The sequence below is a fragment of the Lissotriton helveticus genome, chromosome 8, assembly GCF_964261635.1.
Source record: "Lissotriton helveticus chromosome 8, aLisHel1.1, whole genome shotgun sequence".
Classification (NCBI taxonomy): Eukaryota; Metazoa; Chordata; class Amphibia; order Caudata; family Salamandridae; genus Lissotriton; species Lissotriton helveticus.
In genome coordinates, this window is record NC_136069.1 from 1,489,892,703 (window position 1) to 1,489,905,565 (window position 12,863).

The following is a 12,863-nucleotide window of genomic DNA, read 5'->3' on the forward strand; positions in this document are numbered from 1 at the left end:
GGTGTGTACAGAAGCAGTAGAGAAGAGGGCAATTTAGAGGGAGCCCGCTGAATCACCATAGCCTGTTCTTAATTGATGGAAATACACAAAATGTTGTTGTATTGGGCATCTAAGAATCCAAATACTCAGGTGAACAACGGAGAGTAAGAGTTTAGAACTTAGGAGGCTAAATAGTCAACTTGTACTTCAACGGGTAGGGAATCTCCAAACCTCGATGTTCCTCAATTACCATGTATGTGTGCCTGTTAGCACTTAAAATCCTCAGGAAGTGAAGAGATTAATTTGATGTTATAACCAAATGCATGTACATCAGTGATTGCGCGCTTTATAGTGAATAGCCTACTTTTTGGTTGGCAAAAGAATAGTGAATCTAATTGGGGAAAAACACTTTAAAGCCCAATTTAGCATGCCATCCAGATAAGGATGCAGGATTCAGATGCTAACATAGCACTTGGAAAAGAGATTTAGGTCTACAGCAAGAACCAGCAAATCAGTAAGTGTGACATTATGATGTTGAGTGGGAAAGCGGGCACAGGGCAAGGTGTTGTGGCTTCATTCAGAAGCTCTGCGGGCTCATCTGTTGCAGATGTTAATACACCCTGAAAATCTTGGTGTCTCTTTGTGTAGCGGCAGTTTGAGTAGGTATTCAGGCCCATTTGTGATTGTAGGTGTAAAATCCAAGGTTCCAAAACTATTGCATATTTTTTATGTGTACTAAGTTCATGTTATTGTCTATGGTTTCCATTTTGATTTGAGGTTTATTCTTCAATTTGTGTAATTAACAGTACGAACAGCATGGCCAGAATGTTACAAGTTACTGCCACGAGACTCTTCCTGGTTGGGTCCATGATGTGTTGGGCCGGCACTGGGCATGTTTCGTTGGGAAGAAAATCTCATCTTCGCGCTCCCGTTCAGAAACCGTGAGGTCTAATGAACCTCACGAAAGGTGAGTGTTTCACTACTCTTTTGCCGTTCTTGCAGTGCTTCTAGCAAAAATTTCAACAGAAGTAAATATTTAATATTAAAATGTCTTTGTTGTAAATAGACACGAGCCCCAAGTAGTTGAAAACAATTCCCAAAATGTCCTCTTATATTCAGCTCTATTTAATTTAGAAAACATATTGGCTTGGGAATTTGGTATAAATTAAAAAATTAAAAATTAAAAAAAAAAAAAACGTTTTATCTTCTAAAGAATTAACCTGAAATATCAATGCTAGCTGCGCAGACATTAGTTTTTGACATCCTTCTTTTCAAATGGAATTACCTCTGTGACCCTTCAGAAGGAATGTTGTTGCCATCTAATGCACTATTTCTTGGAAATCTTATGAATTGTATCAAAAGAATATTTTGTTAATGGATTTAATAGTATTGAAACCTGCAGGGTCCTAATCTTTGGACAGGACGTGTGCTTGGTAACTTTAGTCTAGGGTGTCCTTATTGCCCACTTGCACGGGAGACATTTCTTCACTTCTTTCTGCTGAATCTAAAAACATTTGAAGGGTCACTGCAGAAAGGGATTGTCTCTGTGATTCTTGGATATATATACGGTTCAGTAAATAATTTTCGAAAGTACAGCTTTTACAAGTGAAGCCGTTTTGTTTTTTTCTACCTTGGCATTCAATAGATATATAGTCACTGAAAAAACGAATAGTTAAAACAACGTTATAGTGGGGTGTTGAAATAACACAAAAACTAACATTTAAACACTGAAAAGCTTCAGGTATAGTTTACTGATCGAACTATAACTTGCGCCCCTTCTGTGCATTATTTATGACATTGTATATTTCGTTGATCACAACACGGTAAATGAGCTCCTATGACTTTCACTGCAGCAGGGATTGGCCCTTTGTGGCGTGGTTTGGCACAGGGCTTGGCCAGAGACCAAGACCTGCAGCCAACACCCACACTGTGGACAGCCAAAGGATGTGTATAGTATCTGGCTGGGATCAGGGCCTGACCTATATGTGTGGGAGGAGATAGTGGGTTCTGTTCTTGTTCCCCCTTGCTCCCTCTTGAAGTTCAGTGACATTAAAAAAAACCTTTATTGGACAACCCATAACACATATAGAGTGGAGATACAATTCCACTATTACAGAACAAATCTTCAAAGCCTGGTTGGGAAAATAATTTTGAAATTTCTTTGAAATGGGATTATAAAGCAGAATCTTAGTCTGGATTTAAAATACATGTATGACTCTTACTGAATATTTAATCAAGGTGAGTATCACTTTGTGTGATTTGAAAAGTATTGTTTTTTCAGTGGTTCACATTTCAGCTTCTATTGTTCCTGTAGGTTTTCACACAAACCTTACGTGTACAATCTTGACTTCGTTGATGCCATTAACTCTGTTCAGAAATCGTGGAAGGCAACTGCGTACAAGGAGTATGAAAAGCTTACACTTGGAGATTTGAATCGAAGAGCTGGTGGCCGTCACTCAAGGATCCCAAGGTACTAACAGAATAACAAATGTATAAAGTATTTACAGTTTGTTTTGCAGCAAGAACTTAGGGGGTCATTAAGATGGTGGAAGGACTTTCCTCTGGCTGCCATCCAATCGTATTTTGGACCGCCCGCCTACAAGGAGGCGGTCCCACAGGGAAAATTATGTTGCAACCGCCACCGTGGCGGTCGTATTGCCGATGTTTTGCATTGTGCTGGGTGCTGTGCTCTGCAGCACCTGCTGCAAGCCAAAACAGACACCCCACACAGATTTCTGCTCTACGTGGCAGGCACCATTCGGCGCCTACCACATGGTGTAGGGATATGTAGGGAGGGCCTATTTCCCTGGCCCAAGGGGTTAGGGGGCCCGCCACAGGCCCCCACATCCATTCCCGCCTGCCGTTTTGCTGCAGGTTGACCTCTGCTGAACGACTGGCGGAAATAGATATTGTAATCCCTACCGCGGTGCCTTCTAGGCACCACCGCAATTCTGGGTTTACAGGGAGGTCTGACAGGCAGTCAAATATAGACCACCCGTCAGGACCGTGGTGGTCTGTGATTCCGACCGCCACCCGTCAAAATGCCATTGTTATACATCGGACGGAGATCCCTGGTAAGATGGCCGAAAAACCACCACCGACAGCCTGTCGGTGGCGATCCTCCAGCCATCGTAATGAGGCCCTTAGTCTTGTTTCACCCGCTGGGCATACTTCCATTTGGTAGATGGGTTCTGGAAAACATGTTGGATTTTTTTTTTTTTTTACTTGGGTATTGTTAGAGGTGAATTTGGTATTGAACAATTTTGTCAGTGCTACTCTACAGCAGCAGCTAGGTTGATTATAAGTAACTTTAGCTAATACGACACAATGACCGTATATAATGGACCAAAAATGCAATTGTTTATGTCCAACATGTGTACTGTAGACCTCTTATAAACCTTCAAATGAACTCTTTTGCAGAAAAAAGTGAAAAATATTAAATTAATCAGCCCACACGTCTTTGTATCTTCTGTCAGGCAACGTCACTTGGTTTACCTGCAAGAATTGCCTGTCAGTGTGACTTTGATGCGGCCATACCATCCCTCCTTAGCAGCTTGGATTCTTTGATGTGGCATCATGACTGCGTCTTTCCAGATAGAATCGGAAGATTGACTCAGGGAGACAGGTCTTCACAGCATTGGCACCTTTGGAAGTTGACTGCAGGCCAATGCTCAGTAGGGAGTAGTTGCGCCCTTCAGGCTGAATTTTCTGATGCCGAGATCTAGGTCAATGGTGGCCCGTTGTCTCTGTCAGCAATACCAGACATTTAAACCCGTAGCTGGCTGCTAGGTGATGGGTGTGTCTGGCATAAAGTTGACCCAGCTCATTCCAGGAACTTGACAAAAGGTAGTGGCGACCCTATGATAGAATGGGCCTTCTCCGGGCGCAGTCTCTGGGATAGTCTGCTTTCTCTGGTGTTCTCCCTCTGTGGAAACGCACAAAGGCCTTGCCTCCTGGACAGACTTTTCTCATGCAGGGCCAGGCGTACTCATTCCCTCTCATCTGGCAGGCACGCTTCTAGGTTCTTCAGGTTGACCCTCGGATCCTCCAGCAAAAGTGACTTCAGATGACCTTCACCTCTGGGATACTGGCTGTCAGAAGGTCACCAGCCATAGTTACACAGCAGCTCTTTGAGTACTCTGCAGGGTTCTTCATCCCGTGGCCAAGAAGAACTTGAGACCGAAGCAAGCGGGATGGTTTGAGTCCCACTTTTTTTTTTTTTTTACACATTTTCTAGACATGGGGTAAATCAATCAAATAGGATTTGTAGAGTGCGACTTATCACCCATGAGGGTATCCAGGTGCTGGGGAACGGGGGAGTTTCTGCTGCTGTGATGTTCTGGTTGAACAGCCAGGTTTTAAGGTTTCACCTGGATTCCTACAGGGTGGGGGCTGTGCAAAGGTGGAGGAGGAATCTGTTCCACGATTTAGCTGCTAGAAGGGAGAAGTTGCAGCCCCGCTTCTGTGAACACTGGGGCAAGAAGAAGGGATAAGGAACAACGTTTTTGGGTAGGTTGGATTTGGATCCACTGTCTTTAAACTTTAGAATCAATTTGAGTTGGCTCATTTTCAAGTGTCCTTCTCAGGCTGCTTTCCAGAAACATCCTTTGTGTAAAGTGATTCTTCTCACAACAGGTAAGAATGGGTCTGGCTCTAAGCAGTAACATTTACACAGTTAGGTGTGAGCTTCCTGCAATGGGCATTGTCAGTCTTCTGAAGCAGTAATCGGAGACAGACAAAAGGGCAGTCCTCCAGTTAAAAACTCCTTCAACTTAAACAGCATACTGCAGTCCCACCCTTCTCCTCTACCAGCTTAGCAAGGGGCAGTGCTCAATAAAAACGAATAAACGGACCATTGCTAACAAAGTTCTTCATGAAATTTGTAAAGGTAACCCTGTCTCCATCCATTCTTCCTTCAATGTCTGGATCTCTACCCTCCAACCACCGCAATGCAAGCTATATTCTTCCTGTGAAAGCTTTCTTAATTCTCCATTTTGCCAAGCTACATCGAGGGGCATCCAAAGTGAATCCCACTGGTCTAGTACGCAGTCTCACACATACTCCTACTACTGCCACCACCCATGTCACAAGCTAACTGTACACTCCTCAGCACTCCGCGTGCGCACAGGTTGTCAGTGCAAGGTTCTGCATTTTACATACCAGTGGAAATTTCCATGAGAGGGAACTGTAGGTCACACTGTCATACGGACAAATAAAAAGGTCTTGTCACACTAAAGATTCACAAAATGCTAACTGCTGTCACCACTGCTTCATGCTTGCACCCAGGACAGGGATTGTTTTCCACTCTTGGTCATAGAACATGACCTGGACCTTGCATATCCAGAGGCAGGCCTAGGTTGTTGCACCTACACCAGAATAGGATGACACCGGGGCAAAATGAAGTCAATATGCCAGTCAGGCAATTTGGGCAGTGGTACACGCTTGTAGTCTAATGCCAAGGATATTCCTGTCCCAAAGACACTTTTCTTTTACTTGCAGTGTAACCTTTAGCTACAGTTGTTTAGCTTTCCACTTTGCAGAGAACACATGAAAGAAATCTAAATGTATTCAGTGGTTACTTTCTTTGCATTCTCTCCTTGTTGGGACTCAGTGCTATTTTTTGTTGGTTGATTAATTCTAACCTAGTTAGGGTGTTCAGCTTTTGACTGGATTTGTAGTGCTTCTGGCTGGGGGCCAGTGACTTTCAACAGAGACATCTCACTGTGTGGGAATCTGTAACCAAGCAAAGCACCTTTGGTCAGAGTTGGCCTGAGATGCAGAGACGCGCGAGTATGTTCTTACACAGGAAACACTTTATCTCCCTTTACAGCATTGGCTCGATAAAGAGAGCTGCAGAAACATTTGACGGGTTGATGAGTAGTTTGTTTGGAATGTCAAATGTTGGTTCAGTTATATGAAGTCTGATGGCTTGTAATATTGCAAGACACGAACATGAAAATTGATGACCATTTCTTTAAGGCCAGATTACTAATGCGGATTCATTTTGAAACGTTTTGAATAAAAAAAGGTAAGTGATGGTCCCCTTCGGCGTGCCTTCCCTATGTATAATCTCTTTGTTGGAAAGAGGGATTGTCTATAAATAGAAAATGCATTATTATTTCTGCTCTTTATCCTTGAGCTAAAGAGTCTGCTTTTATCCACCGTGACCAAAGGTACGTTAGTCAGTTTTCTTTTTTAAGTTATAGTCTGGCCATCCGTAGCATATTTCATTATCATCTATCTTTTTAGCTTGAGCCAGGGCAGCACATGCGCTGCTCTATGAGGCATGCTGGATTGGAGCATGTACTTGAAGTGCCGCCCACTCTCTGCCCATATTTTTCATTGGCTTGTGTCATTGTCCTTCGTAAATACTAGCTTCTGATTCGTTAATATGCGTGTTTGTCCCTTCTTAGTACCTCTTGTCTTTATTTGTAACCTCCCATGGCGACTGTCCCTTTTACTTCTGTTGCAACACTGTAGGTCTTATTTAGTCTGTAAGCACTATTTTCTTTAATGAGTTTCTCCTACTGCAAGCATTACGTGCGTTCCTTACATGCTGTGCGCGCGTGCTTTCACTTTCGGGCAGCCCCGCCGCTTCTTTGAAGTGAAATAGATCTCCGATTTACAAGAGTTTGAGCTATTGCCATTGTAATTGACATTACCGTAAACTCTCGGAAATGCAAGACCTATTACATTGCAAATGCTTGTTTTTTTGTCCATAAAACTTTTTTTGTTTTAGTTTGTCTTATTGCCTTCTGGTTATACTAGTTAAAAGTGAACTTAGTTTTGTATAATAAATAGATGGTTTTTAGATTAGTAATACAATAACTTGTTTCATGTTCTTCTTTTATTATAACTGGTATGCCTCTTTCCAATTTTTAATCAGATCTAACTTTCCAACTTCTAAGAGGATAAAAGGCCGAGCAGTCTTTGATGTGAAGATCAAAATTTTGAATCTTAACACTGCATTTCTCCACCTCCGGTGTCTACCTCCATCCGCAATCCTGCCAGTTCATATTGTTTGTGCATAGTGTTTGAATAGTAGTGTTGTCTATTTTTTTCTTTTTTCCTCGATCTTTTAAATGAGAACTGTGTATTAGAGATCTTGTACATTGATTGCAATTGATGAAATAGACTTCTGAACCGAACTGATAAACTTCTTGGGTAGTTACTGCTGGTTTCAATAAGTCTTCACTGAGATTTCACAGCTGCAGGTTAGATTTCTGCATCTCGGGTGTGGTTTTTTTCTTCAGTGTCGGGCATGACCTACAGCCCAAGCCAGGTCTGGTGACTTAGTGGACTAATGCGTCCACTGTAGAGGCCTGTGTTCGACTTCATGGTCACAGGTTCAAATCCCGGCGGGTCCACTCAGCCTTTCAACCTTCGGAGGGCAAGAAAATGAGTACCATTGAGTTAGGTACTAATAAACATCTGTTATTTCAGCACCAAGAAACACTTTTTGTTGAAATGTGCCTTACAAATACACGCTATATTATGTTCTGTTTTAACTGGGGAGGGACTCCAGTTGTTTGCGTCATTTCTTGTTTTCAGTGTATATTGTCCCAGTTCTCTGATTCGTCACGAGAGACTGCACATGCAGTAGGTGGTTTCTTTGTCTTTCCATCATCTTCCAGGGTGTGGTACAAGGTGATTGCAGCAGGCTTCTTTAAAATGTCTTCCTTTTTTTTTGCATCATAACTTGCAGCAAAATAAGTTCCCTGAGGCAATGAAATATTGTAGGCCTAGGCCCCTAACTATCCAGGCTATTGATGATGAAATGGGAGCCAGTTATATGGGTGATGATTACAGCGGAGATCCATTTTAGGTCTCGCCTAGGCACTGCTTGCACTAGCTCTTTAAGACCTGCTATATTCAGGATACGGGCATGAAGCTCCGCCCACTCTCCTCCCATCTTTTTAATTGACTCCTGTCACTGCCCCTTGTAAATGGTGGCTTTTCATTCGTCAGGCTCAGTAGTCCCTCCTATTATCTTCCTGTAACCTCCCATGAGGACACATCCTGTTAAATGTTTTGTTACTCTGTAGGTTTTAATTGCAGCCTCCGAGCACTATTTTCTTAAATATTTTTCTCCTTTCTGCCGTTGCAGGCACGACACGCTCTCTCGCAACGCTTTAAAAAAAAGTTTTTATTTATGCTCAGCTGGCATTATAGTCGGCATGCTATTCTTTTATTAGTTGCAGTACCGAACGCGGCCGCATGCCTTTCTTTTTCTGTTTAACTTTTTTTTGGGGGGGTACAATGGTGGCACCCGCGCTTTGAATTTATACATTTTAAGCTGAAGCGCGGTTGCTGCAATTGCTTCAAATGTAAAGAAATTGAAAAACAATGTTTTTTTCCCCCCCTATTTCATTACTTTTAAAGCAATCGTGGCACCCGCGCTTTAGCTTAAGATGCTTAAAGCTATAGCTCGGGTGCTGGCATTTTAACAAAGGTAAATAAATAGAAAAAAAGCGTGCGCCCACCATTTTTTTTTCTATTCCATTTATTTACTTTCGTTACAATTGTGGCACCTGTGCTTTAACTTTAAACATTTTAAGCTAACACACGGGTGCTGCAATGGCTTTGCAGTGCAATAGCTCTGCATTACATAAAGTTTGAGCATTAAGAATAGCAACGCCAGTAGCTCAAACTTTCAGTAATGCGAGACCTATTGCATTGCAAATGCTTGCTTTGCTTGCAAGGTGTCCTACCTTTCAATGTAGACAATGATGATTGATGCTCACCCATTCCATATTGGACCTATTGACATATAAGTGTAGCCGATGTAATGTGAGGTTTGAGTGTTGCAAAGTCTTAATCTTTCACCCTTTAACAGAGGACAGTTGAAGTAGTTCTCCTCATTTGTAAATAAATCCCAACATCAGTACTTGATTTGTGTGGTTGGGCAGGTGCTAGGTACTAGTACTTATTTTTAGGAACTGGGACTTTTTTCTTCATTATACTTTGACCCAGAGTAAGAGAGCAAGTGAAGGATGAGGAAGAGATAGGATAGCAGTGCTGCCACTGGGGGAAAGCAGGGTTGAAAAAGAACATGCAAGAATGAAATAAAAAGAAGTGAAGTAAGATGTAGTTGAAGAAGGATGTTCTGGGTCCTGGCGTTTGGCTGTTTCAGCAGCGGATTCCGTAGAACGTCTTAGCTACGTCACTGAAAAAAAAAAGAAAATATATAATATTATAATTATATCAAGCTGTGCCTGTTGCATTGCACACTGAAAGGTTGCTAACAAGTTCTCTGAAAAGACAGCTGTCGGAGTGATGACCAAGCATCTAACGATGGTTCCAGTAGGAACCATAGTTGTGGGTACACACTAGAATTGGCACATGTTTAATCCAAAACTAGCTCTTTGCTGGCCACAAACCAACACATCCAGACTTAGTTGTATGAAGCATGAAAAGAATGGAAGGCAGCCAAACTTATCGCAACATAGCCTGTAATTCATAACCTTTGGAACTAAACTGAATGTCAACTCGTGGTTAAACTTAGGAATTAAAGTTAATACTTAATGGAACCGGATTACCTTGTACAACGGACCTCTTGGCTGACCTCAATATGGCCGTATCTTACTTCCTGAAATAGTCTAAGAACAACAAAAGAAGGAACCTATTTGTTTTTACATGTAGTGCCCCAATCCATACTTTTTAAGTGCTGTAAATAAGATCTACTACTTCATGCTTAATTTGTAAAAAACTAAATAAGTGCCGTGCCCTAAAGTTTTGCTCATCAGCCCTTGAGCGGTGGTAGTGAATGTCGGCACACTGAATACCATCACTGTGTGGTCTTGATTCCACCTCATAACTGTGCCAGACACACCCTACTCCTTTATCTCACTCTGCAGGTTCCTGCTTTCTTCTTTTGTGAAGTTTTTCCGTCTTTCTTTTCTTCCTTCTTTCACCATTGTGTTTTTTGTCACTGTACTGCTCAGATTCAGAATCTGATGGAGAAAAATAAGTTCTGGTTCCCAAAAATGAGTGCTGGTGGGCACCACCTGCAAACATAGGCTCAAATTAAGCACTTGCACTACTATTGCCTAATTGAATCTCGCTTGAAGTTATGATTTCTGAAGGATTGGAGCTGCAGAGTTGGCCATGTTGACCTATCGATCATGTCGAGCCTTTAACTAACTGAGCCATCTTGCTTACTGGTGGTGCAGTCAAGAACCACTTGGATTACAAAGTGGAGCAGCCAAAAACCATAGCAAAACTGACCATCTGTCCGTCACTAGCCCTAATGTGGCTTTGCAAGACTGGAATAAACCTCATATGGAACACAAATGATCCATTTGCAAGAAAAATAGGTATTGCAAGAAGTTCCACTGCAGAAATTCACAAGATTAGAGAATTTGTAGGCTTAGGAAAAACATAAATTAAATGCAGAGTACAGGCCCATGCTTCGCATATGGATGACGTTACATGTGTTGGAATCTTCTACATATGAGAGGTCATGGAGGGAGTCTCCACAATCCTCATGGGCCCTCCAGTATGGAGTGAGAGGTGGGAACAGTAGGAGAGGGGCTTGGTGCAGTAATCGGTGTTTTAGCATCTATACATGTTGGGTAGGAAATCTCCAACCAAACCCTTGCATGGATGACCCTACACTTGTGAAACCATGGGAATATCATCTAGGCCACCCATCCTGTAACATTGTCCACTTTGAGGAAATGCCTACCAGAAGTTTGAACTTTATGAAAATCCCTCCATAACATCTGGGCAGCCAATCCGAAGCAAAAATATGGACATCCCTCTAATAATCTATAAGGTATTCAGGGCTAGAAAATAAGATAACTAAATCGTGCTCTGCTCTGATTTCCAAAATGTGAATACTGTATCCCTTAGTGGGAGTACCAGATATTTCTTCAGAGCTGTTGAATGTTACGCAGCTTGTATGCATCTATTTATTTTTATTTCAAATGCACCGATGGAAGTAGTACGGAACATTTTTCTCACAACTTTTCCATAAATATGTGAGCTAAACATATAACCACTCTATCAACAAGTTGAGATTGGGGGTCATTTGGAGGTAAGAATTTTGAGTTGAAGGGGAAGGCTAAGTGGGTGGTAAGGTTAATTTAGACGATCAAAAGACCGATAGAAGGGTCAAATTCAGCAGCAGCAGAAAAACCTGTGAAGGCTCTAGGTAGTTCTTAGTTTTAGTATACTTTGAATAGCAACGCTTGTAAGTCTCTTGGGAAGAAGAGCAGGTCAGATTGCTTGCTCGTATTCAGTGGTGGAGAGTTCAGGGACGCAGCTATCATTGGTGCAGCCTTTTGACCCCTGTGAAGGCACCCGCATAATCATGTTGGAGTTCTGAAGGTGAACGGGCATTAACGAAGACTAACTTGTTTTTTTTTTTTGCTGTGCGTTCAAAGACCGGTCAAAGGTCAGTCTAGTCTGCTGTCAGAATGCTGTTAATTCTTTTAACATGGAGACTGGGGTTTACTTTACTTTCCTTTAGGGCAAAGTTTGAGGATTTTGTTAAGTAAATTATGTTACAATCTTGCTGGTGTGAAACGAAAGGCTGTATCATGTCGTTTTTTAAATTTTAATACATCAACATTTAAATACCTATAAATGAACAGTACAAATATTTCAAAATAAACCAACACAAATGAATTGTTTTTTTCTAATTCCGATATGTAACGTAAACACAGATTTTATTAGGTCCAAAACAAATTGAGACACTTTACTTTGGTATTGCACATATGACTAAAATATTCGCTGAAGCCAAATTTCCTCCCATTATCATTTGTGCTCTCTATAGTTTCATCAGTAAAACTGTCTGTGCAAATTCAGTGGCCCTTTCAATGAAACATGTGCTGTCTGTTCATGACAGTGGCTACCACACGATGGTTTGCTAATATATTTGTGACCGCGTACTCTTAGATGCAACACAAGCTACATACTACATTGTTACCACTCTTCTGCTAAATTTTCGCGGCACATTTGTGACACTTCTTCTTTATGTGATGCTTGTATGTTTCAGCCTCCCTATGAGTTCATGCCTACTAGTGTCAAAGGAAACCTTACAGAACTGGGAGCTTGGTGTTGGATCCGTCTGATTCCCTCATCTGAAGGAGTCGGACTCCAAGCGTATTAATCTACGGAAGCACCGGTGGAGGCCCTGCAAGGCCCTCATTACATGCGTAGTGGATGGCCAAGCCGTGCGAATGCTTACATTTATAAATGTGGAGAGCACCTTTTGGCCCTGGCTCCTGACATCAGCAGTGGTCAAAGAAGTTCTGTCCATGCTGTAGGATAGCTTCTGTAGAGAAGACAGTCACAGTAATCTTTGTGTTTAGCTATATGGGTGTAGGATAAACTGTGGCAGTTAGTAAAAGAACGTAAACTCGCAGGACAGAAATGAATTATTTGAGTCTTGTAATATCATTTTATGCTAAAAAATGCCTAGCTAACTTTAAAAAACACTTCTTGGTAAAACCAGAAGTAAAACTGTGGAAACCTACCATAGTCTCAGTAAACTATTTGCTCCGCAGAGCAAGATTCTGAGAGAGTGGGGACTAGAGGAAGTTATACACTAAAGTAGTAGAAATGGGCGATCCAATGTATTGCCTTCAGTGCTGGTCCAAGTGTGGCTAATAGGAGAAAAGTTAACCTCCGTGGGCATTCAGGCTATATTGTAGCTTAATTCAACAGCTTTTTAATTGTACTAATGGCCGATGCACCAGATACTCAACCTGTGCCTCCTATGCCACTGGTCAGTACAAACTCTGCTCCTTCCTAGTGAGTGGTGTTACTCTGTGTGAGCATTACACTTGTGTGAGTCCAGGATAGCCGCCATATTTAGTGAGTGCATTATATGGGGTGTGCCTGTGACAATGCAGGATTATCGTTGTCTTTTGTGAATA

The 12,863-nt window shown here is 41.9% G+C and overlaps 1 protein-coding gene across 1 annotated transcript in view; it reads left to right on the forward strand.

The window, feature by feature from the left end:
- CTSC (cathepsin C) overlaps nt 1-12,863 on the forward strand; it is a 64,552-nt gene that overhangs the window by 36,394 nt on the left and 15,295 nt on the right. The window contains exons 3-4 of the mRNA XM_078658432.1: nt 786-946; nt 2,294-2,449. Of these exons, the coding sequence (XP_078514558.1) occupies nt 786-946; nt 2,294-2,449 (317 nt within the window). The remainder of the gene's footprint in view (nt 1-785; nt 947-2,293; nt 2,450-12,863) is intronic.